Raw genomic sequence first — 25,534 nt, forward strand, 5'->3', positions numbered from 1 at the left:
CCACAAGCCAGAGTACCTGGCTGAGCTCTGCTTGTACCATCACCCAGAACCAAGACACCAAACCCCAGCCTGAGATCCAGCCTCTGCAAAGGTAAGGTGGGGAGGGGGAAGGGCAGGCAGCACTGGCCAGTGCTCCAGCAGCCTGTGGGGAGCCCCTTTACCTGCCCACACAGGTGGGGGAGACAGGCCAGAGCCTGACCTCATCGAGCTGGGGAGGGAGGGAGGCCAGGCTGGGCCTATGTCCTGCCATGGGTTAGTGACAGGCCAGGAACAGACCAAAGTCCATTTGAGGCTGAGGACTAAGGCTAAGACATAAGTGAAGGCTCTCTAGGGTCATGTTCAGAGAAAAAGCCTCAAATACTGGCCAGGTAAATGAGGGAGATGTTTGCAGTAGCTACATGAAAAAGAAAACCGCAAAGAACCAGGTGAGTGGAACCCTAGACTGTGGTCCCTCGGTCTATCTGGGGATGGCTTCCCGCGCTCCTGTGGATACAGCCCGCTTCTTACTTGCACACAGCAGGGTGTGCTCCTGCACCTCACACCACCCCCAGGGTGCCTGCCCCAATACAGTGCAAGCACAAATAGTTGCTGCACTCTATTGAAGGAAGAATCACGGGGGGGAAAAGAGCCTGTCCACGTTCAGGACAGTTTGTTTTCATATGGGAGATTGCACTAGAGCCTGAACACTCTAGGCAAGCACTTTACCACTGGGGCTGCACACTGAGCCCAACAAACTTCTCCCAAATATTTCATATGCAATTGCTTAAATCTGCAGATACAGAACCCACAGAGATGAGGGAGGGCAAGTGTAATAAGACTTTAACTTTTTATGTATCTAATCAAAAATATCATTTAAAATTGTAATCAAGATGCAAATGATAGCTGAGTACTCTTTTTTCCCCCCAGGGCTGAGGACCGAACCCAGGGCCTTGCGCGCGCCGGGCGGGCGCCCTTCTGCTGGGCTAAACCCCCAGCCCCAGCTGAGTACTGTTGTGTGGAGGGTTGTTTGTTTTGAGATGGTCTCACTATGTAGCCCAGGCTGGCCTCGAACTCAGGGGAACTCAGGGTCCTCCTGCCTCAGCTTCCAAGGTGCTAGAGTAACAAGTGTGCACCACCGTGCCAGGCTCACAGGTACTGAGTTTTTGACAGAGCACATTGTAATTTGTATCAGCTCCATTTTTAAGCAGTGGGGTGGAGGGGCTGGGAAGCCATGCCAGGCAACATGGTGCCCCCAAGCTTCCCAATCCTGCACAGGCAAGCGAAGTCAGTGGGCACCACTGCCCACTGACACTGGAGGTGCCCACTGAGGCCCAAGAACAGGACTGAGCTGACAGGCCAGCACCGCCCACCTGCCAACACCACAGCTAGGAGTCCTCACCCCAGCCACCTACCTTTTCATGATGTGCTTTCCCACCTCGGTGGAGCCCGTGAACCCAATTTTCCTCACATCGGGGTGATCTGAGAGTCTCTGGCCAACGAGCGAGCCTGGGGGGTGTTAGCAGGGAGATCAGGGCAGCCCTGTGGTGTTGGGGAAGGCACAGCCTAGCCGCTCCCACCCCCCCAAGGCCAGAACTGTGCCACGCTCCCTGCAGGGTTACTGCCCCTAGGACCTGGACACACCAGCCTTGCCTCCTGTTACAGGCTGAACTGTGTCCCCTAACACTTAAATATTGGTCCTGACCCCCCAGAACCTGACTGAATTTGGAGGCAGTGTCCTTAAAGGAATAATTAGATTAAATTAAGTGGGCCCTACCCAAGTGAGTAGTGTCCACATGCGAGAGGAGACGGGGACATGGACAGACATACACAGAGGGGCAGGGAGCAGGTGGGGCAGGGAGGAGATGCCTCCCAGGCAGGGGAGAGGCCTCGGGAAGGACCCGCCCTGCACAGTGGTAGGGAAGCTCTGACCCGGGGCCTCACCCGCACCAATGCTGGCACGCGTCTGGGATCCGACTGATTCTCTACTCCAGTAAGACCTCGGGTGGCCTTCCCCCCTGCAGCTGCCTCAGCTCCTACACCCTCTGCCTGCTTAAAGGGTCTTCCCTGACTTGGCCTCTGACTCCTGCTCTCCTTGTCAGCCTCTTGTTTCTTCCTTGGCTCTTTTTCCACGGCCTTCCTTGCTCAACCTTAAAATACCCAGTGCCCCTGGCTGCCCGGAGTCGCCTCAGCTGATCTCAGCCAGGCTGCAGGTAGGTCATGGCCCAACCTGTGTCTCCAGCCAAGCTCCTCTGCAGCCCAGATCCATGTATCATCCTGCCTACTTGACATGTGTGCCTGGAGGTCAAATTCAATATACTTGAAACAGCTCTCAACCTCCCCCAGCCCTGCTCCCTGGCTAAGCTTCCATTGCCGGGAACCCTCCTTGCAGCCCGTCTGCTCAAGTGGAGAAGTCATCCTGATGGTCCTGCCCTCCTCCCCTGCCTGGTGGCCTCCACTGCATCCCTGACTGCAGGCTGGCAAAGCCAGCGCTCAGGAGCACCTGTGAAGATCTCCACTTGGTGGGTTCAGACACTCTGGGAGACAACCTGGCCATTTCTTATAAAAGTAAATATTCCTATATACAACATAGCACCTGACATCCATACAGAAACCAGGAAGTTGCTTACAATAGCTGTATTCATTAAAAAAAAAATCAGACATCCTTCACTGGGTGAAGGGGTACAAAATATTCAGCACTAAGAAGAGTTGAGCTAGGTAGGCACAAAAACCATGGAGAAAGCATAAATGCACACTGATAAATGCAAGAAGCAAGTTTGAAAGGCACCATGCAGCCTGACATCTGGAGGCAGCAAAGCAACTGTGTGGAAGGCTAACTTAGAAGCACAAGAGTGGGGGTGGGGGGGTGCTGCCCTAGAGCGGTAAGACTAGACAGTGTAAGCTGCAGTGGAGGAGGGAGGAGGGCAGTGAGAGGAGACTGTATGGACTATAACGGAGGATGCATGTTGCTACGTGTCTGTCCAAGCTGCAGCATGTGTAACACCAGTCAGGGATGACCCTAGTACCAGCTGGGGCGCTGCCTGTTCAGGTGGTGCGGGTGAGTACACACGTAACAACTGCACCACGCTGGCGTAGAATGGGAGGTCCTGGGGACTCAACTTTCTGCTCAAGTTTTCTATTGATCTAAACTGCTTTAAATAATAAAGTATATTCAATAACCATAGCATTGTTTAAAGCTGTCTAAGAAATACATATTAAAGGTATCATATTAAGAGATGAGAAATCTCTCATTTTAGGAAGATTTTTTTTTTTTTTTGCATGTGCCAGTACTGGGGATTAAACTCTGAGCCTCATGTTCTTGCATGGCTTTTTCACTCAAGGATGGTACCCTACCACTTGAGCCACACCACCACTTCCAAGAAAGAACGATTAAAAAAAATAGTATACTATGGGTTGGTATATTCCCACCCAAATTCATGCATTCATGCTAACCCCAAGTAACCAGATGTGGCCTTATCTGGGAAAAGAATGAACTTGGATACAGTTAGCTGAGATGAGGCCTGTGGAGTAGGCCCTAGTCCAATGTGATTGGGGGCCTTATATGAGGGAGAATTTAGATCTAAAAGAGGACCAGAGACACAGACATGCGAGGCACAGAGGAAACCACACGTAGCCCTCGCGTCTACAGGCAGGAAGCATTCCTTCCTAGAACCACCAAAGGGAACATGGTCCTGCCACTGCCTTATGTTTGGACTTCTTATCTCCAGACTGAAGCAACACATTTCTGTGGTTTATGACACTAGTTCTGGCTCTTTGGTTTTTTGTTTGCTGGTTGGTTTGGTTTGGTTTTGGGGGTATGGAGGGGTGGAACGCAGCAGCCCACTTGCTAGGCTGGTGGGATCCCTCCTAGCCGTGCTGCCATGTTTTCATTGGCTGTTTTAGGACAAGTTCTGCTTCCTGCCCGTGTGCTTGCCCAAGGCCCAATCTGTCTACTTTTAGGCTTTCTGTTGTCACTAGATTCGTAGATTGCCACCAAGTCCATCTTCCCTCAAGACAAACAGAGTCTCATGATTTTTTTTTGTCTAGGCTGCCTGGAACCACCATCCTCCAATCTCAGTTTTCCACATAGCTTGGGGACACACTGTGTCTAGCTATGGGCTCAGACGTGGTCTTGTGAACTTTTCTGCCCAGGCTGGCCTTGAATCCTCCCATTCTCAGCCTTCCACATGGACAGGGCTGTAGGCATGACCCATCAGCACCAGGCTACTTCTGATAATTTAGCAAATGAATACATAAACAACACAAGGTGCTGCTTTGAAAAAAACTCTTGGGAAATTCAAAAACATACTTGGCATGTACCAAGTCAAAGAGATGCTCAAAACTACAATCATATCTTAGAAAAAATAAAAACATACATGACATATTCCAGGGTAGGACCAGGTGTACCTCTGGGAGGCTAGCCCGAGGAGGCCTGTGAACAGCTTCCCAGGGAAGTACCCACACTCATTACAATGATTTAAAAACTGGCAAGTCTAGAAAATTCCCTCCAGGCATATAGCCAGAGAAGAAATAGGTACTCAAAAGAATCTAGTAAATTTCAGTCAGAGCCCCGAGGGCTTGTCCTCAGGCACGGCCCACTCTCCCGTTCCCCACGTGAGGGATTCTCCGCTTCAAACCAGAGAAAGGCAGCACAGAAACTCCAACCCACAGGCCAGAGGAAGGCAGCAGAATGACATCACAGGCTCGTGTAAGTCTTTGATAGATATTTGCTCTTTTTCCCCCCTAAATTGTTCAATGGATCTACATAGCAAAGTAACATCTGTAGCTATGTACAATGTTTTAAAACACAGATGTTATATACATATGAAACGTGGTAATAGCACAGAAAGGAGGAGAGAATGAATCTGTGCTTTCTTTACTGAAAACACAGAAAACAAAGGGAAGAGGGATATATACAACCTGAATTCTTAATGTCCATATATGATCAAGGAAGTGGGTGGGCAGTGAGCTGAAGGGAAGAGCAGCTAGGATGGGGGGAATGACAGAAAGGGTGACCACAACTAAGAAACACTGGCCACTTAGATGGACGCGGTAAATTGTAACTCCCTTGTATGACCTTCGGAAATTCAGCACAAAATGAGCTGACTAAACTTCAGGTTAGTCACAAATAAAAATTTACTATGTCGACAGATTTAAAATCTACCAAAGATGGCTTTGCCTATAAACTAGACACCAACTACAGAAGAAACTAAATGGCAGTAAATACTCTACCACCTTCCCGATGCCTTACGCCTAGAATCTCCAGATAAACTCTCTTACTTTCAATGGCATGAATGGATTCCAGAATATTTGGAAGGTATTTGAAAGCTGAGATATATCCAGGTGCAAATTTCTCCCTACCCCAGGCTGCTGCTCTTAACCAGAAGGCCCTGCTCTGGCCAAGTGTGTCTCCCACTGCCCAAAGTCCCAGACCTGCCCTACCCCACAACCCTTACCAGATCCAGGAAGGATGTTGATCACTCCCTTAGGAATCCCAGCCTTCAATGTCAGCTCTGCAAACTTCAAGGCTGTGAGTGGGGTCACCTGACAGGGAGGAGAAGTGAGCAAGAAGAGGTTAGACACAGGATGCTGCCTTCCCCGTGCCTTCCTTTCCCAGCAACTCACACAGCAGTGGGTCTGGCACCAGAAGACCCCAGGGAGGCTGTATGCCTGGCCCACCATGGGTTGGGGGCACTGTCAACCCAGCCAGCTTCTTCACAGTCCCCGGTGGGAACAAGGGCCTGAGAACCTCTGACTCTACCTTCTGCCATGGGTGCAGCACCCCCTTGGCCAGGCCTGGCCACCTTCCTGCACTCTTTTCTTTTTGGTTTGCTTATGCTGAGCTCCAAGGAGCAGAGCCAAGGCTAGCTAGCAGGCCCACGTGCAGAGCTTGGCTCCCATGCCAGGCAGCGCCTCTCCGAGCTCCTCAGTAGCATCTCCCTCGCTCTGGAAGCTGCCAGCATTACGCTGACGTAGGCTGCCTGGAGGGGGTGCAGCCTGAGTGGCCGCTGCCCATGGGAATGCCAGATGACTCAGTTCCCTAAACTCTGATTACTGCTCTGCTTCTGGACATCAGAAGCGAGGCCATTCTCCCAGCCCTTCGGGGTCTCAGGCAACCTTCCCGTTCTAGCGTCTGTAAATGTCTGGCTTAGGCATCTTTCCCAGTCAAGGTTAGGTTATTCCCACCCCACAAGGCCACTGCTGGCTGAGTGTGGGGGGAGCTGTGAGGCTGAGGGAGGGAGGACCCCTCCAGAGGCCGCAGCCCCATGCTGCAGGGCGGGTTATTGCAAAGCCCAAACTAGCCAATGTGGATAGATTACTGGACAATGGGTTCTAGGTGTTAGAAATGCCAGGGACTGTTTGACTCAGGGTGAATACTACAAATGTCGGCTATCATCATTGCTTTTTGTGATCTAGTTAATTCCTTGGGGGTCAAAAGAAACTGAAGCGTGGGTGGCCTCCAGATCTGTCCAGTGCTCTGGGGGCAGGCAGCCAAGGGGCAGTGACCATCCCTGTACACATGAAGACACAGCCTGGGTGTCACCACCCCTGCAAGCACGCTCCTGGTTCCTGGAACCCCACCTCTCCTGCTCTCTGTGAAGCAGAGCCCCTAAATGTCGCCATCACCCCCTTCCCTCCCGGACTTATAGTCTCTGAAGCCAAACAAGGGACAAGGTTGTTTTATTAACAGACCACTGCTGGAGTGTGGCACCAGTCAAGAGACATGGAGCAAATTTCTGCTGTTCTGCACCTCACCCCACACCCCCTTCCCCCACCACACACCCAGCAGGCCCCAAGGGACAAGGTGGACCACAGGGAGCTGAGCACGAGACTGCCCAGTGCTGGTGTGTGTGCAGGAAGCCCGCCTCTGCCCAGCAGCCCCTGCGTGTGCCAGCACAGCCAGCCACTTCCCACCGCCTGCTGCAGAACAGAGAGCTTGGCCAGCTCAAGCCCACACGTGCCCGTAGCCTGGGAGGCCAGGCCCCTCCGCTACCCCTGCTTCCGCCTTCTAGCCCCAGTGCTCTCCAGGCCCTGCTCACCTGGGCTGGCTTGATCACCACCGTGTTCCCCGCTGCCAGGCAGGCCGCTGTCTTCCAGGACAGCATCATGAGGGGGTAGTTCCACGGGATGACAATGCCACAGACCCTGTCAGCAAAGCGGCGGGGCCTGGTCCTTCTGGGCCCTGGTACCCAGAGTGGACCTGCCGATTCCCACCTACCCTCCCAGGCCTCACCTGTTCATGCCTGCCTTTTCTATCCTAGATACTACACAACGGATGGGTCTGCCCAGCACACAGGCAGTGGTAGGGTGTGCATGGTGGCAGACACAGGGGAGAACATGGCCCAGGAGGTCATGAGAGGCTCAGGGCCACAGCGTGGGCCACGGACGCCTGGCAGAGGGTCTTCCAGGAAGGGGTCAGTCCCATGGAGGAACAAGGGCCCGGGGGAGGCTGGTACAGAAAGCATGTGCCTGGGCCTGCAAGGCATGGGGCTGGTGGGGAGCCTGCACATCACCTGAGAGCAGGCCCCAGGGACAAGGTGGGCAGCAGGAAGCAGAGTATGGGGATATCACATGTCCTCAGGGAAGTGGGGTGTTGTCAGTGGGGACAGTGGGAGGGATTGGGGGGAACATGTTAGGAGAGCCCCCAGCTATGGGGTGAATTGTGTCCCCTCTCTCAAACCCCTATGTTGACCGCTTTGCAGCTGTTGCTGACTGAACAAGCCAGACTGGAGACACACTGGGATAGGTGGGCCTCTGACCCAACATGGATACTGTTGTTAGAGAAGGAAAGTCACGTGAAGGGACACTCACGGGAGCAAGGCCCAGGGGACATGAAGACAGGCATCAGAGGAGGCTTCCAAAGCCCAAGAAGGCCACCAGCCACCAGGGGCCACAAGGCTCTGGCGTGGCCTCCAAAGCCCATGTGCCACTGGGAGGTGGAGCCTCATGGGGGAAGGGCACTCCTTGATGCGGGTACTAGACCCTAGGTGTCCAGCTGCCATGGCAGTCCGCGTGGACGCCCACAGGGTGTGCTGCACCAACACAGGCCCACAGCAACCAGGCCTCTGAAACTGCGAGCCAAAAGAAACAGCTTCTACTATGAAATTATCTGTGGTATTTTGTCACAGTGATAGAAAACTAACGCATGCCACAGGCCAGGAGAAGCCTGCGACAGAATCGCCCTGGCAGCGCTCAGAAGGAAGCGGCCCTGCTGAAGCCTGGCTCTGTGACCTCCCACCTGTGCTGCTTTGCTTCAGCCGTCTGGCTTCAGAGAGCTCACAGCCAAGGGGACCCACAGCCCCTTCTGCGGGTGGGCTGTGCAGCCTTCTCTGTACTGCCGCCCTGCGCCCTCTGGTGGTGAGATGAAGTGCCTCATGGCCAGATTTATGGCTGACTAGACTGCATTTGTACTCTGCTGCTGTCCCTTCACAGTTGTGATGGCAAATTGTGGTTGTCAACTTGACTGATTGCAAGATGTGTGGGCTCCTGGTGTCTGTGACCCTGACTGACACAGTGTTACTGCGGGCTTCATGAAACGAGGTATGTATGAAGTCATTACAACCGTGCTGGCACAGGCCAGGTACTTGAGAAGCAACAGGATAGCTGTCCCATAAGTATGTATCATGGGGATGTGATAGCTGCAGGCTGGTGTGGGGGTCACCTGGCATATCACCTGCAAAGTGCCAACATGGCTATGCCTTGTGCTGGCAGTGACTCACCCGATAGGCTCCTTCCTGGTCAAGGTCAGGTTGCGGTTGGGTCTAGCCTGGTTAATGGGGATGGTGGAGCCCTAGAAGAAGCAGTGAGCATCACTGGAGAGCTCTTACCCTGCCTGCTCTGGGCAGCCAGCTCCTACTGGGGGCCCAGGAGAAGTAAGGCTTTGTTTGAACATGGACCCCCCCCCCCCCCGCCGCCACACATACATGCACACGCGCATGCGCGCACACACACACAAACACACATACACAGAGTGCAACCAGGTTGGCCAAAACTGCCAGCTTGAGCATGACAGGGCAATCTGACAATTCAGAGAGGGAAGGTGGAAAGCCAAGAAGAGCTATGTGCTGGCTCTACTCTGGGCCTGGCAGGCAGTGTCCTTGGCCTGAAGGCTGGTCCTTTTAGGACAAGGCCTCTGGCTTTGATATCTTGCCTCAGAGAGCGCCAAAGTGGTTGGGAGGCCAGACTGCCCCTGGAAACAGTGCTGAGTGGGTCCAGGAGCCCTAGGAGGTCAGAAGGAGGTGGCTCCATTGGAAAGTAGTACAGCATCAGCATGGGTAGCAGGCACCAGACAACCACTCTCATGACCCTCCTTCCCTGAGCCGCTCAGCTCCTGATGGAAGGGAGAGCCACAGCGTGGTCATGGGCCTGCCTAGACACCTTCCAAGGTCCCATGCTTGATCTCTGGGACCTGGAAATATGGTGAGCTCTCTCTTCTTCAATGATGTGCCCCCTGGGTCCTTCGGATGGGGACAAGATATACATGGGCCTAGAATAACTACAGGAGCAGAACGCTTTAGACAGTTTGTGGAGGAAGAACAGGACTGAGATTCAAAGCTCATAGTGACTACTACCACCAGGAGATGAGGGCCCTGGGTAAGGGCCACAGACAGCAGCATGGAGCCCTGATTGCAGCCCAGGCCCTGCAGCTATCAAGGCCAGAACCCAAAACCATAGAGATCTGATGCAGCCAACACCTGAATGGACTGAAAACAAATTCTCTCAGAGCCTCAAGGTGAGGCCCAGTCCAGCCTTCAGCTTAGTTCCTTGCTACGATTTGAATCTTGAAGGTCCTACAAAGGCCCATGTGTTCCAGGCTTAGTCTCCAAGTAGAGCTACAAGAGGTGGTAAGACCCTTAATAGGTAGGCCTGGTAGGAGGTGTTGTTACTGGGGGTTCATACTTAAAGGGGGCAGTGGGACCTCATCCCTCCTTTCTCTTTGCTTCTCAGCTGCTAGAATAAGCTTTGCTCTGTCCTGCACTCCAGTGTGATGAGCTACAGTGGAACCAACAGATCTTACACTGGAGCCTCCAAATCTGTGAACCAAAGCACATCTTTTTTCTATATGATAAGTTGTCTCAGGTTTTTTAAAACGGTATGAGGGTTTATACTCAGGGTCCCTTACAGGCATATTCCGGCCCTTTTTGCTTTTTGTTATTCAGATAGGGTTTTCTGCTTTTGCTTGGGGTCAGGCTTGGCCTGCAACCCTCCTGGCGCTGCCTCCTCAGTAACTGGGAACACAGGCATGTGTTATTTGTCCCCCCCCCCCCAGTACTAGTGCTTACACTCAGGGCCTGGGAGCTGTCAATTGGCTTTTTTGCTTAAGGCTAGCAATCTACCACGTTTAATTGGCTTTTTGCTGGTTAGAGATAAAAGTCTCATTGCCCTTCTTGCTTGGATTGGCTCCAAACCTCCACACGCTGTATTTCTCCAACCTCTGCCTCCTCAGTAGGTGGTTACAGGCATGAGCCATCATGCCCAATGCAAGTATATTCTTTTTCTTCTCTCTTCTTTATGTGGTTTTGTGACTGGAACTCAGGGTCTGAGTGTGCTCCTTGAACTTTTGTGTTCAAGGCTAGCACTCTACCACTTGAGCCACTGCTCCACTTCCAGCTTTTTGCTGGTTAATTGGAGGTCAGAGTCTCAAGGACTTTCCTTGAGTCTCAAAGACTTTTCCTGGCTGGCTTTGAACTATGATTCTCATATCTCAGCCTCCTGAGTAGCTAGGATTACAGAGCCACCGGTATCCAGGCCAAGTATGATTTTATTTTTTGGCCAGTTGTAGGGCTTGAACTCAGGGCCTGGGTGCTATCACTGAGCCTCTGTGTGCTCAAGGCTAGCACTCTACCACTTGAGCCAGGGAACCACTTCTGGTTTTTGAGTGGTTAATTGGAGATAAGTCTCTGGGGGACTTTTCTGCCCGGGCTGGCCTTGAACTGCAATCCTCTGATCTCAGCCTCCTAGGTAGCTGGGATTATAGGTGTGACTAATGGCACAAGTACATTTTTAATAGCTAGTTATCTGATACACCTGAGAGACTCTGGCATAGAACTTTGTGAAGCGGGCTGGGAAGTTGGCTCAGTGGTAGAATGCTTGCCTTGCATGCCTGAGGCCCTGGGTTTGATTTCTCAGCACCATATAAGAAAAAAGAAAAAAGCCGGAAGTGGCACTGTGGCTCAAGTGGTAGAGTGCTAGCCTTGAGCTGAAGAGCTGAGGGACAGCGCCTAGGCCCAGAGTTCAGGCCCCACAACTGGACGCAAAAAAAAAAAAAAAAAAAAAAAAGAACTTTGTGAAGCCTGCCTGGAATTCCCAACCGTAAAACCCCAGGTGGTGGGAGGTGCAGGGCATGGCCCTTACGCCCTCAGCTTCTGTGGTTTGTTTCTCTGCACACAGGCCTGTGTGCCACGCTTGGAACTCTCCGTACGTGTGTTTACATTCATGTGGCAGCCCACACCCACCTGGATCTTGTCACACCAGCCGGCAAAGTAGCGGAAGGTTTGGATGGACATGCCCACGTGGGTCTTCAGGGCCAGTGTGTAGACAGCACCTGCATCCAGGGCCTCGATGGTGGCCAACTCTTCCTGGTGCTGCTCCATGAGATCTGCCAACCTGGCCAAGGGTGAGAAGGAGCAGGAGATTGGCTCAGGCCTGCAACGGTCCTGCCTCTCAGCCCCTGCCCTCCACGCCCCGCTCTGCCACACTCAGATGTACCACCTCAGGCTCCACGCCCGTAAGAGTGGACAAGAAGGCTTAGCTTGCCAGCTGTCATCAGAATGAAACCCTTCTGGTCTTCCTTCCTGAAAAACCTGTGGATAATCCACTGCTCAGAGATTTACACTCCGAGTGCTCACTGGTTCCACTGGCTGCAGGCAGCACCCTTCCTGTCCTTGGACAACGTCAGCCCCGATGGACTGACAGGGCAGTCTGGGGTAGGGAGGGGGCTTGCTTCTGAGCCGGCATCACAGAGGTGGAGGGGCAGCCCAGCACCATAGCAAGGGTGAGGAGGAGGAGCATGGGGGGGGGGAAGACGCCAAGTGTGCCTTCTGCCATCATGAGCCTGAGCTTGCCAGTGCTGTCACCCCATGGCCTTGGCAGACATGCTGCTGTGGCAGCTGAGACTCAGGATGGTATCCCTCAGAGGGGGCCCAGCTACTAAGGAGGTGGGAGGGGTCTGGAACAGCCTCAGTCATGTCCAGAGGCAAGTACACATCCAGAGCGGCATGGCCTGTCCCCACCTAGGTCTGTCCCTGAGCAGAGCTGCCAGCACTTCTAACAGCCACCCGCTCCATGCCTGGCTGGCCCATCCCGAGGTCCTGTTGCATGTCTCCCTCCTCCCTCCTCCTCATGTGGACCTTGCCAGGTGCTCTGGTTTGTCGGGCTTCCTGCCTCGGGACCTTTGGGAGCTGTGGGACAGCCAGTCCAGGGCACATGTTCTGGGGTGCTTGGAGTTTGCAGAGCCAGGACCTGGTCCACTAGGGAGCTCCCAGGCCCATGAGAAGTTACATACCCCAAGTCAGGGTTTCCATTGAAGAGGTTGGAGCACTATCATTGTGGTTTGTAGGTGTAATGAGGACACATGCCACCAGATGGCAGAAGAGCATGTCGGGAGAGATGTGCAGGCTCACAGGACAAGATCTCTAGTTCTGGGAAGTGTCTGTCACAAGCCACAAGCCTCAAGTCTCTCTAACAGCCATGCCTTCTCCAAGGAGGCTGGAAACTTCAGCAGGCTGAGCACGTCCTTCGCCTTTAACCGTCCCAACCCCACAGTCTGTTGATGTGCAAGCCGTGTGGGGCCCCTCTCTCCGGTTCCCTGCTGCTAGGCTGCCCTGGAATTTCTAGCCCCAGGAATAGGCACAAAAGCCATTCAGGCTGCAAGAGCAGGAGGGGCTCTCCAGCCTGCCAGTGGACAGCGGCAGCGGTGGGGCGCTGCAGAGATATTCTCACAATGCTGGGGGACAAACCCAGACCCTTGGCTGCATTCTTGGATTACTTGGCTCCTCTGCTGGCATCCTCCCTTCTCTGGAAAATGCAGCTTCGGTTGCATGATCCTCAAGAAAAGAGGCCCACCTTACCTCAGGTGCAGGAGGGTCCTGGCTCTCACCTGTATAGGAGCCGGCCCCGGTCCCTGGCGTTGATCTTCCCCCACAGTCCATTCTCAAAGGCCTCCTTCGCTGCAGCCACTGCCTTGTCAACATCGCTGACCTGAGCCAGGGACACCTGGCAGATGACCTGTGGCAGGAGCAAGGACATGACAGCTCTCCCTGGGGACATGGCTCACGACTCCTTGCAAGGCCCCACTTAGGGAGGATCCCTGGCCACATGGGCAGGGTGTAGGGAAAGCTGGGCCAACAGGGGCAGAGGCAAGGGAGAGTTCATGAAGGAAAGGTGAAGCCGTGGAGAAGGCCACTTCTTCACAGTCCCACAGAGCCCAAATGGGCAAGAGATCCATGCATCAGCTTTGAGGCTGTGGGCCAGCCATTCACACCAAGAGCCAAGAGACCATTAATTTAATAAGTCCAGCCGGAAAGTTTTTTTGTGTTTTTATTTTGTTGTTGTTGGTTTTTGTCAGTCGTGGGGCTTGACTTTTGGGCCTGAACGCAGTCCCTCAGCTCTTCAGCTCAAGGCTAGTGCTCTACCACTTGAGCCACTGCGCCACTTCCAGTTCTCTGAGTAGTTTATTAGAGATGAGTCTCATGGACTTTCCTGCCCAGGCTGGCTTTGAACCGAGATCCTCAGATCTCAGCCTCCTGAGTAGCTAGGATTACAGGCATGAGCCACAGGCACCCGGCTCCGGAAAGTTGTTTTTTTTTTTTTTTTTTTTTTGTTTGTTTTTTTGCAAGCAATGGGGCTCAAACTCAGAGTTTCACATTCTCAGCTAAGCCTTTTTGCTCATAGCAGATATTCTAGCCATGCCTCAAGTTCTGGCTTTTTGCTATGTATTGGACAGTCTCTCAGATCTGTCTGCCTAGGATGGCTCTGAACTGCAATTCTCAAACCTCAGCCTCCCAAGTAGCTAGGATTTATCAGAGGAGCCTGGGCACTGTCCCTGAGCTAGTGTGCACAAGGCTAGTAATCACAGTTCTACTTCCAGCTTCTTGGTGGTTAATTGGAGATTAGAGTCTCGTGGACTTTCCTGCCCAGGCTAAATTTGAACAGCAAGCCTCAGACTTCAGCCTCCTAAGTAGGTGTTAGTCAATGGCACCCAACTCAGAAAGATTTCTGAAGAGAAGCAGACTAGACATTAGAGGCTGCTGATCTTGAGCTAGTGTCAGGATCCGTGCTCACACCTATCCCCTGCTCCTCCTTGGCCATTCTTACCTGCGCTACAGAGGAGCTGTAGGTCTGGCTAGATGCAGCTGAGGGCAGCCAGGGGGCTGCATGGCTAGAGTAGAGCATCAGCCACCATGGTCTGCTTTGCCCTCCCCACTCAAGGCCCCAGTGCCCGCCAGACAGCCCATGTCTGCACCATGCCTGATGTTAGAGTCCCAGGAGTATCACACCATCTGTTCTGTCCCTGTACCCCGCACCGTGCCTGTCCCTTTGGAAATCATTCTTTAAACAACCCCCAATGACCTATGTGAGCATGTGCATTGTTCTGCCAGGGATCCAGTGACACCAGGGAGAAGAGAGGCCGCGTGCAGGCACAAGAGCAGGGCTGTGCCACGTGCACTGTGCAAGCATCTGGTGCTGCGCCACAGCATGAGGGCTGACTGCCAAGCATGCGTGGCGAATACACTGAGGGAAGAATGTACGCATGTGAGTGTGCAGGTATCAGCGAAGGTGGTGCTCATGTCCACTCACGATGTAGCAGAGGGGAGGTGACAGCCCTGTCCTTGGGAAGTGAATCCTGTTATCTATCTCAGAAGCAGGCTCAAGCCCCTTTGGAGCCCTCTGTCCTCTTTCCACTCCTCCCCACTCAACCCCATTCCTGAGGCCTGGGCTGAGATCTTTCCTGGGACTCTGTCATGTCTTGAAAGACGCATGTCCCAGCACAGCCCTGGGCAGTGCCTCCTTAGGCCAGATTGGGGGCGGGGGGAGGACACTCACACTTCCGTCAGTCGGGTTGATGGTATCATAGGTCTTGTTGCCCTCGGCATCCACAAACGTGCCTCCAATGAAGAGCTGGTGGGGCATTCGGAGAGTCAGCTTGTTCACAGCACACTCTACCTGCGAAGGGGAAGGCTCAGCTGAGCAGGCTCCGTCATGCGTGGGCCTGGATGACAAGCATCCACACAGGGATGTGAGGGGGCACGCACCACACGGCTATGCACACCACAGGGCTGGGACTTCAGGAGCTATCCTGAAAGCAGTGGTGGCAGCTAAGTGACATGGACAGATAAGGAGCACAGACTCTAATGCAGAACGGCTGGCTGGAATCCTGGCTCACTGTAGCCTCAGGATGGCTGTGCAGCCCCTCCCAATGAGCCCATGGAAGTGCTGGGTGCTGAGGCCTTCCAAGTACTGGACATGCTGACTGCAGCCACTCTGCCCTCCCTGTGGAGTCTCTGGATGCCAGTCCCACCTGAAATACACTCATTGGTCATTTGTCCACTGCCTTAGGGCAACTTGGGGGTCCACTCTGGCCACTGTGCAAACGACCATGCAAACTACTCCAAAACTCCTTCCTCTGCCAATCAGTAGTTTACCAAAGCTCCAGTTTCTTTATATAAATAGATTTGCAGTTATTTATCACACTTCCTTCTGTATAAGCCAGGTACACAGGGTTGCCTGTTTATCTCACTAGGAAATACACCAAGCCCTGTGACTAGCTTGGTCTCGGGTCTTGAGGTATAGAATTTACCTATGCAATGAGCGCTGGACAGCATTAGCCCCTGCAGAGTTTGCCTACCGCCCCGCCCCCCCCCCCCCGCCCCCACACTGCCCAGAGGAGAGCTGGAGAAACCGAAGGGTTGGCTCTTGGAAGTCCTGGATTCCTAAGAGCCAGGTACGCCAGGGTCACCACAGGGCCACAGAGCAGGGCCTGAGGCCACACACATCCAGAGGTCCTGGACTCACATAGTCGATGACGCACTCGCTCTCCTCATCCTCCCCCCGCAGCTTCCTGACCAGGAGCTGGATGAAGGCCCCAAAGGTAGTGGCCATGTAAACATCTTCATTTTCCAACTCCAGGCCATCACACAGCTCCTTCACTTCCTCCACCAGCCTGCGGGGAGAACATGGGATGAGAGAAAGAAAGGAAAGGGCCCGGCCACACCAAGTGGCACCCACCTTGTCACCATAAAGGCAAATCCTGACTGAAAATTAAGCAATGGTTAGTGACACAGTGAGCCTTTGGAGTCATCAGCTACGCTAAAAACAGCTAACTATGGACGTTTATCTTTTGTATTTGGCTTAAGCCAGTTTGAATTAAATGACTCTTCTGGGCTAAGGAGGGGTATAGTAATGCATCTGGATGAGCCCTTCCCTTTACACAAATCAGAACTTGGCCGTGTTCAGACTGGACAGATCCTAGGAAGGGGAAGGGCAGGTGATTACAGGAGTCAGGGCATGACTTGAAAGAGGCAGGTGTTGCTGATGCCTTTGTCTTCATTAAGCAGAAGCTCTCACAGTCAGAGCAAAGCTCACAGTGCCTGCTATCCATACACTGCACTCAAGCTTTATGATCCTGCTGCCCCAGCCGGAGGCCCCCAGGAGTTAGACTCATCAGCTTGGGCATACCTGGGGTTACTGGAGTTGCACTCATTGACCCTCTTGTTGGGGGTCCAGCTATCCCCCTACTCTCCGCCCTTCCTCAGCCTGGGACTCACATGGCCATGGAGGACCCCCTCCACCCCTAGGCTTAGGTGCCAGTCCTCACTATCAGCCTCAAGCCACCAACCGGAGCATCAGGGTGGATTCTCACTGGCTTGGAGCACTGGGCAGCTATTGGAGGCAGACAGAGGCCAACCAGGAATGGTTATTCCTGCCTGTCGGTACTAACACTTGCAGCTGCTGAGGTCTCAGGGGCCCTGGCCTGCAGGACCAGGAATATCAAACACTAGTTGCTTCCTACTGCCTACCTGGGCTGTGATTTGTGGCCCCAACAGATACCCTGGACAGGAACCCTCTGCCTCTACAGTACCTCACAACGTCCACAGATGCAGCCCCCGACTTAAAGAAATCTGTGGTGTCTTCGATTTCTGGCACGTTGGAGAGGATCCTCTTCCAAGCACTCTGCAAAACAAGGCTCTGTGAGAGCACGGCACCAGGGGCACCGCCGGGCACCGCCGTGGGACTGCAGCCCCGGACAGGGCCCTGGTCCTGGTCCACACTGAGACTGTCTGGACAGCGCTCTGTTCTGCCACCTGTGGAAGGAAGCGGTGTCCAGCTAGCTCGCAGACCAGTGAGGAGGCAGGCCAGTGACAGCTCAGTGACCAGGACTCAGCTGCTTGCCCAAGAGGCCATCCAGCAGTCCAAGGTGGGACAACTGTTTTCTGGGCAGACCCCCAGCCAGGCCGGACAGAACAGGCTAGGCAGGGGCTCACATTCTGGCTAAATGTCAGTCACCAGCCAGAGGGAGGTGAAGCCAGCTGAGAGGACCAGGTGTTAGTCCAGGCCCAGTCCTCGAGACCTACAAGCTGGAATGCTAACCAAATGCCCATGCCCTGAAGGCCTGTTTCCTCTTCCTAGTGCCGCTGGAAGGTGGTGGAACCTTTGGAAGATGGGTCTCATGGGAAGTGAGGTCTCTGGGGGCGTGCCCTTGGGGGAGATGGGCAGCTGGACCTTGGCTCCTCCCCTCTTCTCACGGTGGGGAGCAGCTTTGTTCTTTTCTGTGCTCCTGCCTCACAGAACCAGAGACTGAAGCCAGCGTGAGGCAAAGCAAAGACTTCTAACCTGCAGGTGATCATGCAGGCCTTTTTTCACAGCGATGGGAGACTGCTCAGCACACCTCCCTGACCACGGCCTCTCCCTGGCTCTCCTCCTTCTTTCAGGAAAGAGTGTCACAAACCTGCCGCAGCTCTGGGGGGACTATGAGCACCATGATGCACCCCACCCCTCCAGGATGTCCGTCCCTATGCTGCCCAGCCTTCTGGGCCTCAGCCCAGGTTTTTCTGTCAGCAATGTCCCTAAGCTTTGAGCTCCTTGTGAATCCTGGGCCTCCTTCAGGGACAACTACTCCGTTACCTCTTCCTCAACCTTCAATGGGCACTCTGCGGTCAGGCACTTCTCTCCGCCGGCTTTCAAGGCGGGAGTACCAGCCGTTTGTTGGCCTAGGCATGGTGCTGGACAGTGTCCAGTGGGCCTCAGCAGATGCAAGTGACCCCTGAGAGCAGGGCAGAGGGCCACCACATGCGCCCTGAAGCCAGGTCCTGCCTGGGGAGGCCTCCCCCGACCCTCCTTCTAATGTTGAGCCCTGGCCTTGAGGGTCCTCCTTCCCACCGGCCTTATTCCGAGCACTTCTTTTTTTTGGGGGGGGGATCTAGTCGTGGGGCCTGAACTCTGGGCCTAGGCGCTGTCCCTGAGCTCTTCAGCTCAAGGCTGGCACTCTTACCACTTGAACCACAGTGCTACTTCCAGCTTTTCCTGTTTATGTGGTACTGAGGAATTGAACCCAGGGCTTTATGCATCCTAGACAAGCACTCTACCACTGAGCCACCTTCCCAGCCCTCGTAAGTATTTCTAAAGCGAGTAAGGTGGTCCCCAATATACAGGGCTTTGGCTTACAATGTTCATCACTCACAATGGTGTGAAGTGCTATTCATCTGGTAGAGACCATACATGGAGCTGTACATTTCGATTACCTGGGATATGCAGTATATATCTTTCTCAATGCTGGGCAGCAGCAATGAGCTGGAGCTCCCAGCCAGCCCTGAGATCCCAAGGAGCTCATAGACACTGAGCTGCTGAATGAGGCGCTTGGTGGGGTGGGCTTGTAGCAGCTCATGCAATGCCCACATAGAATGGGTTCATCAGGATGTAGCCCATTGTAAGCAAAGGAGGATCTGTTCTACATGATTGAGTGGATGAGTGGCTGAAAACCCAGTCAACAGCCCAATCCAAAATGGCTCAGCACCATGCATGATTGGAGGAGGGAGAGGGGGAGGGGTCAGAGCCAACCCTGTGAGTGACCACTGAGTGAACTTCAGGCTGGAAGACTGAGGTCCTCAGGTGTGGATGGAGGCAAAGCTCTCAGTACAAAGCTTGTACTGGTCAGCCTGGCCTCCCGGCTGTGGACAGTCTCTTGGGTAAATGCCAGAGCACCTGCTCCCATCACAGGCCATGGCTAGGTAGGCCCTGATCCTTTCAACTATCCCATGGCCATCTGGTTAGTTTACTGTTGACAATGAGTCCTGGTGAGTCAGATCCAGGGCTCCAGTTGCAAAGAAAGGAGTGGCCCAGGGTTACCAGAAAGTTTTAAGACCAGAGCTAATACATATGCCAAACTCAAGGGAATGTGACTCACCAAACACAGGCGGTATACACCCTATCCCACTGGACAGCCCCTCTGGAGACGTCTTACCCGCACAGCCTCCGCCATGAGCAGCTCTGCCTCCGTCAGCTCAAGGGCACTGCTGGCTGCTCCCTTGAAGAAGTGTGAGGCTGGGATCATCCCACCGTCCTCCAGCTGGATATTCTTCACCAGCAGCTGCAAGAGGAAGGACTGCGCTGTTCCTGCGGCCAGACTGAGGCAGGGTGAGCATGCTGGCACGAGTGCGGGCTGGGCACCCGTGCTCTGTCTCCAACCCTTATAGCTAGGAGGAAGCAGAGTGTCACATCAACTACGAGGAGCCCCGCATAAGCTACGAGGGGCGTTCAGAGGTGGGAGGCCACTATCCACAGACACAGAAGAACACAGCCTGTACCTTTCCTCAATCCTCACTTTCCCACCACACTTGCTTTCCAGTATTGTTGTTTATGCATTGCTAAGCGTGGAACTCAGGGCTTTGAGCACGCGAGGCAAGAGCTCTACCACTGAGTTACACTTCATGCTCTTGTTTCCTCTCCTTGTGTAATGACTTCATTATTTCTATACTCTAAAAAAAAGGATGCCTGCTCATCAGGAAAAAATAATTCCAGAATTACTCGGAATGTCAATCGAAAATACATCCGATCCCACAATCTCCCCGAAACCCTACAGAAATATCTAGGTAACAGATACCTGCCTGGACACAGAGATGGACAGCAGAGAGGATAAGAGGAATCTAGCAAGCCCTACACCTGCACCCTGGGAGACCACACTTCAGGCCGGCCCCAGATAGGCCCCATGTCCAGCCCTACAGTTAAGGTGATTGATCCTGGTTGTCCAATATGGGCCGTAATGGAATACTGGAATACTCTTGTATCTGCCTCAGACTTACTGAGCTTAATAATACATCACACGCTTTCTTTGGTGCCTGTTTGTTCTTAAACAGTTGTTTAAGCCTTTGTTAGGAGATGGGAGAAAAACCAAGAGATCAGGAAAGCATATCAGATGAACTCTTGGCAGACTCGTGCAACATTCGATAAGAGTGGCTCTGTAGGAATAGCACGCTCAGGTCAAGCACTCAGAACAGAGCCAGGTTCTCTGCCCAGCCCCACACACCTGCCACTGAAGATATTTCTATTGGGTGGAAGGCCAGCCAGACCCAGCAAGACTGAGCTACGCTCAAGGCTCTCCACCAAGGCTGTTTCTTTGTTCAGCCATCTTGTGGGCCTGGTGGTAGCTGCAGCTCCCGTCTCTCAGCCCCATGGCCTTAGCTGCCACCAGGGCTGGACAGGACTAGTCCGTCCTACACCCTCCTCCTCACCTGCTACTGACAAGAAGCACTGAGCTGAAGGCTGAGGACATGTCTCCCTGTCCCAGCCCACGGCTCCAGGGTCAAGGAGACCAAGGGCAGGCTGCTAGGGTGTACAACCAGCAAAACATCTCAGTCCAAAGAGCCCAGATATCCCCAGACACAGCTTTGCGTAGCCTTCCCCTCTGCCTGGCCTGCTTTCCTTGATACCCTGTCTATGCTCTAGGAATGTTCCCTCAATAAATCACTGGCGTGAGAATTCCCACCTTCCTGTTCCCAGGAAGCCTGACTTCACACAGAACTCTCTGTAGACTACATTTACCGACCATGAAGACTTAACACACCCAACCACTCCACATGACAGATACCAGGGGCAGTCGCCGACCCTCTGAGGGGAGAGTATGGCCCAGTGAAAACTAGGAGGGATCCAGCATCTGTCCTGAGCTTTGCCCTCCACACCCTTGTCGGGCCTGTACAATGCCAACATGGTCAAGATCACATCTGGGTTTGTCCAACTCTAAAGCGAGGGAATCTCTGCCTGTCCTCCATCTGTCCACCCCCAGTGTTTCCTGTGAGGGGTCCACAGTACCAAGACTGGCTATCATGGCCACACAGGGGGACTCAAAGAAAAAATTTCAGGGTCTGAATCCCAGTGTTGCCCCCAACTAGCTCTGACCTGGAGCAAGTTACTCAAATCTCTGCACTTCCTTTTTCTTCTCTGTAAAATTATTACAATGTTAATACACATCTCCTGGAGTTTTTGGAAGACTAAACACACATAAATTGTTTTAAAACATTGCTTGGTGCTTTATAGAATTAGTAGCTGTATTGATAAAGTCTGCTAATACTGATCGGAACACAGCGTGTACTCAGCTGGCTCAAAAGACCCACCCTGTGCACGTCACTAGAGCTCCCTGTTCAAGGAGAAGCACACTGAGGCCCTGAGGCTTAGCAATCTCATTCTGGAAGACTGAAATAAGGCCCGAAGTCAGAGCTCCCCAAGAGGACCCACACAGGTGCTCTTTCCTAAGTGGGGCACTGGTCGAAGAGCACAGGCCGTTCAGAGTGGGCTGACCCAGTGGTCAGAGGCTGGCACCAGGTTACCCCTACTGGTTCCCATTTTTTTCCCAGAGAAGCCCAGGGCCTCCCTGTGGGGCCCAAAAGTCCCCGTTCCTGAAGAGGGGTGACCCTGAACCCACGCTACAATCGAGTGACTATAGTGATCCCATTACCATTCTGTCATCATTCCCAAACAGGATGAGTCCTGCTTTAGTGACCACGCCTGGCCGATGGGCTCCCGGGATGGGCAAGGCTTCTCCCTCAGGCACCAGGCCTGCCGTGTTCAGTGTTGAGTTGAAAAACGTCAGCTTCTGTGGAGAGGAGGAAACGGGAGATGGTGGCCCTGTACCGCCACAGCTGTGCAGGTCCCAGGAGCGCTGACTGGAGAGTTGTACGAGGCTAAGTGGCCCCTGAGACCCTGCCTCTGGGGGCACAAGTGAGGCCTAGAGGACGAGGCGGACTTGGGGCGCTAACTCAGCCGTATGTCCTAGTCACTGAGATGCGCTTGTCCATACAAAAAGGAGTGCTTCAGTGCAGCGCCTGTGGACACTTCTGGACACAGGCTGGGCAGTCAGTAGGGGCCAGGGCTTTGGGCAGTCTGAGGCTATGCAGAGGATGGACTGTCCTCAAGGTATGGGCCTAGACCCCCACATGGTCCTCCACCCTTTGATGCCTTATAGGCCCTGTGACCCCAGAGCTCCTGATTTTCAACACCTGGCCCACCCCTGCCCAGCCTGGTCCTGGGTATTATGCCCTTTCCCTGCCTAGGGCTATGTAAGGGTTAGAACTGGGCCTAGGACATCTGAAAACTTAGGGTGAGTCTCAAATCAGTATATCTAGATCCCAGAATTGTGGTGGGTGCTTGTGTTGCCAGACGCCTGCCCTTCAGCCACTGGATGATAGCCAGGATCCCTGTATCCTGAGGAGGGGCCAAGGGGTGAGGGGGCATTTGAGTCAGGAAGTGGCTATTCACTAAGCATTTCAAACACATCTGACAGTTTTACGGATGGCAGGCCACACCGGCACATCAAGCTGAAGGCCAGCCATGTGTGAACACACCTGTCCACAGGCCTCTGTCCAGGCACCCGGCACCTTGTCATTCCCTCGGATCCAGTTGTGAATGGCCTCTGCTGGCTGCGCCCAGTCGATCTGTGGAGAGCAGGATGCATGTCCTCACCAGTCTCCCCAGCCCCTCCCCCCACACCCCCACTGCCCCTGGACAGTGGGCCCACCCCTGCTGGGCTTCCTCTTGGACCCTGGCCTGACTCCCTGGTTGGCGCCCTGGTTCTCCCTGACCTTTAGTCTCTCACAAGCTGGGTAGTCTGCAGACAGCATTTGGTAAGAGCTCAACCTATTCTTGTTGAGCTGCCCAGTGTCCCACAAAGTCCCACAATAAAGTTCACCCCACAGGACCTCACAACCATGTTTCCTTGGCTATGGAGATCCACATACAGCATATGACAACCTCCAAGAAGAAACAGCCTGCTGGCCCCCAAATCTCCCCTACTCACTACAGCTCTAAGAAACTACTATCTCGCCTACTTTATCTTGGAGACACTGGACCGATACTTACCCCTGCCCCAGCTCTCCTCCCTCCCTGGGGGCACTGCCTGCCTGGGGAAGAACCAGGGACCAGGAAGGACCCTGTTCTGGTCCTGCTCCTGCAGTACTGGCCTGGGCCCCAAACACTGCCTGCACCCTCAGCCACACACAGACATGCTCAGGTGGGCAGGGCTGTGCACTCACCTTGGCTGTTTCCTTCTTCTGAATTCCTTCATAGGTAGCTCCTTCCTCAGGCTGAGGGAATCGGGGGGCTTTGCCCTCGGCGATCAGCCTCACAGCCTGCACCTGGACAGGAAACCCGCCAGTCAGTACACCCAGCCGCACGGCCCGCCCTCATGCCCAGCCCTGCCGAGACATGGGTCATATCCACAAGCACATGGAAGGAACCTGACTAACTTCACTCTGAGCAGTGGGCACAACCCCGCTAGCGCCACATGGATCTCTCTGTTCCTGAGATCTCTAGATTAGACAGGCTATAAAGCCCCGCACAGGGAGCAGAGCCACACATTTCATTCTAAATCCTCTCCACCTTGTAAGGAGGATGGACCCTGACCCTGAGGTGGATTTGGAGGCATTACGTTTGAAGGTCGGGCATGATGCAGTTTCTTTGTAGAAGGAAAGAGGAAGGTGGTTGGGAAGGGCTGAAATGAGAGTATGCCCAAGTGGTTGACACCAGGAACTGCTTACTGATGGGATGCTCTGCAGTCACAGATGCGTTCTGTTTGCATGGTCCAACAGAGTGGCCAGGAACCATGTGGAATTACCAAGGACTTCAAACACAGCTAATGAAACTGATGTGTTGAATGTAGTGGTAGTGGTGGCGCCAGGGCTGGAACCTAGGACTTCCTGCGTACTAGGAAAGTGTTTATCTGAGTCACATCTCCACACCTGAATTTTTAAATTACTGTGAATTGTAATTACTTTAAATAGACACATGGGTATGACCAGTGGCCATCATGTTGAATGGATATTTGAGTTGTTTGCTTTATCTGTGTTTTGTGTGAAGCTCCAGCAAGGTGATTTTGCTCATTACTTTTTTTCTTTCTTTTTGGTCGGTTATGGGACTTGAACTCTGGGCCTGGGTGCTATCCCTCAGCTCTTCAGCTCAAGGCTAGAGCTCTACCATGTGAGCCACAGCACCACTTCCGGTTTACTGGTGGTTTATTGGAGATAAGAGGTTCACGGCGTTTCCTGCCTGGGCTGGCTTTGAACCGTGATCCTCAGATCTCAGCCTCCTGAGTAGCTAGGATTACAGGCATGGGCCACTGGTGCCCAGCTGATTTTTCTCATTACTTTTGTGAGCAAATAATCCCATGGGGAAATACAAAGAGGGATCTAATTAAACCCAATTGAAAAATAAAGACAGTCAATGGCAACAGGGCCAAGGGCAGGGGACTGTTGACATCTGTGCTGCAGTCAGCACCTGTGCAAATCTCTCCTGGAAACCTATCCAACTCCTGGCGGGCATATCACCCTGTTTTTTGGTCCTCCCCAGTCTATCTTTCCTGCTAGAGCGACAGTAGCCTGCACACACACTCAAATCCTAGACCTGCCCACCACTGCAGAGTCAGGTCCTTGGGGCCTGTCCATTCATCAAGCGTTAACTATCCCAACATCTATTTTCCGTTTTTCTGAAGCTCTGCCCTCTGCCTTTGGTGACAGATTCTCCCATAGAGACTCAAACCCCTCACTCCAACTGTGCTGGCCATTATTCCCCAATTTGGCCGTAATAGGCAAGCATGCCACAAGGGAGCCAATCAAAGGACTTCATTGCCCTTGGCAGAGGTTGAGTGAGGATAATCACATGACCCAAAATTGATCAATCAGCTTTTCTTGATATTTCACTAGATTCTAGGAGAAAGAGGGTTTGTCTTCCCACAGAAATGAAGAACTAGAAGTTTTAAACTACAAGTTTCAGGTGAGAATATTGAAAGGGGTGACACTGATCAAAGTGCATTGTATTCGCACCTGCTTTATTGAATGGCAACTCCTCTGTACAACTACTTAAAGATAATAACATGTATATAATACTTTGAAATTTAAAATAAAGGACAATAAATAAAAAACATTAAAAAAAAACTGGTTTAACAGGTTTAAAAGGTTTAAGCTACTAGACACTATCCTCTTATTCCAGGCACTCAATCTGAAGATGAAACTAATCAAATAGAAAAAAGCAGAATCAAAGACTAAAGAAATAGGGAAACAGACTTCTGGCAGTGCAC

General features: G+C 53.1%; 1 protein-coding gene across 5 annotated transcripts in view; it reads right to left on the minus strand.

Annotated features, from left to right (window-relative positions):
- The window catches only part of LOC138822744 (cytosolic 10-formyltetrahydrofolate dehydrogenase-like), a 45,226-nt gene that overhangs the window by 6,418 nt on the left and 13,274 nt on the right, over positions 1–25,534 (minus strand). For all 5 annotated transcript variants that reach the window (XM_070015675.1, XM_070015679.1, XM_070015678.1 and 2 more), the window contains exons 5-17: positions 23,496–23,597; positions 22,809–22,898; positions 21,923–22,060; positions 19,436–19,561; positions 17,057–17,148; positions 15,991–16,138; positions 15,022–15,141; positions 13,076–13,203; positions 11,433–11,583; positions 8,697–8,767; positions 7,017–7,122; positions 5,433–5,520; positions 1,392–1,485 (exon numbers count right to left, since the gene is read on the minus strand). In XM_070015675.1, the coding sequence (XP_069871776.1) occupies positions 1,392–1,485; positions 5,433–5,520; positions 7,017–7,122; positions 8,697–8,767; positions 11,433–11,583; positions 13,076–13,203; positions 15,022–15,141; positions 15,991–16,138; positions 17,057–17,148; positions 19,436–19,561; positions 21,923–22,060; positions 22,809–22,898; positions 23,496–23,597 (1,454 nt within the window). The remainder of the gene's footprint in view (positions 1–1,391; positions 1,486–5,432; positions 5,521–7,016; positions 7,123–8,696; positions 8,768–11,432; positions 11,584–13,075; positions 13,204–15,021; positions 15,142–15,990; positions 16,139–17,056; positions 17,149–19,435; positions 19,562–21,922; positions 22,061–22,808; positions 22,899–23,495; positions 23,598–25,534) is intronic.

Source organism: Dipodomys merriami, unplaced genomic scaffold (assembly GCF_024711535.1).
Source record: "Dipodomys merriami isolate MVZ:Mamm:240054 unplaced genomic scaffold, mDipMer1.0.p SCAF_114, whole genome shotgun sequence".
Classification (NCBI taxonomy): Eukaryota; Metazoa; Chordata; class Mammalia; order Rodentia; family Heteromyidae; genus Dipodomys; species Dipodomys merriami.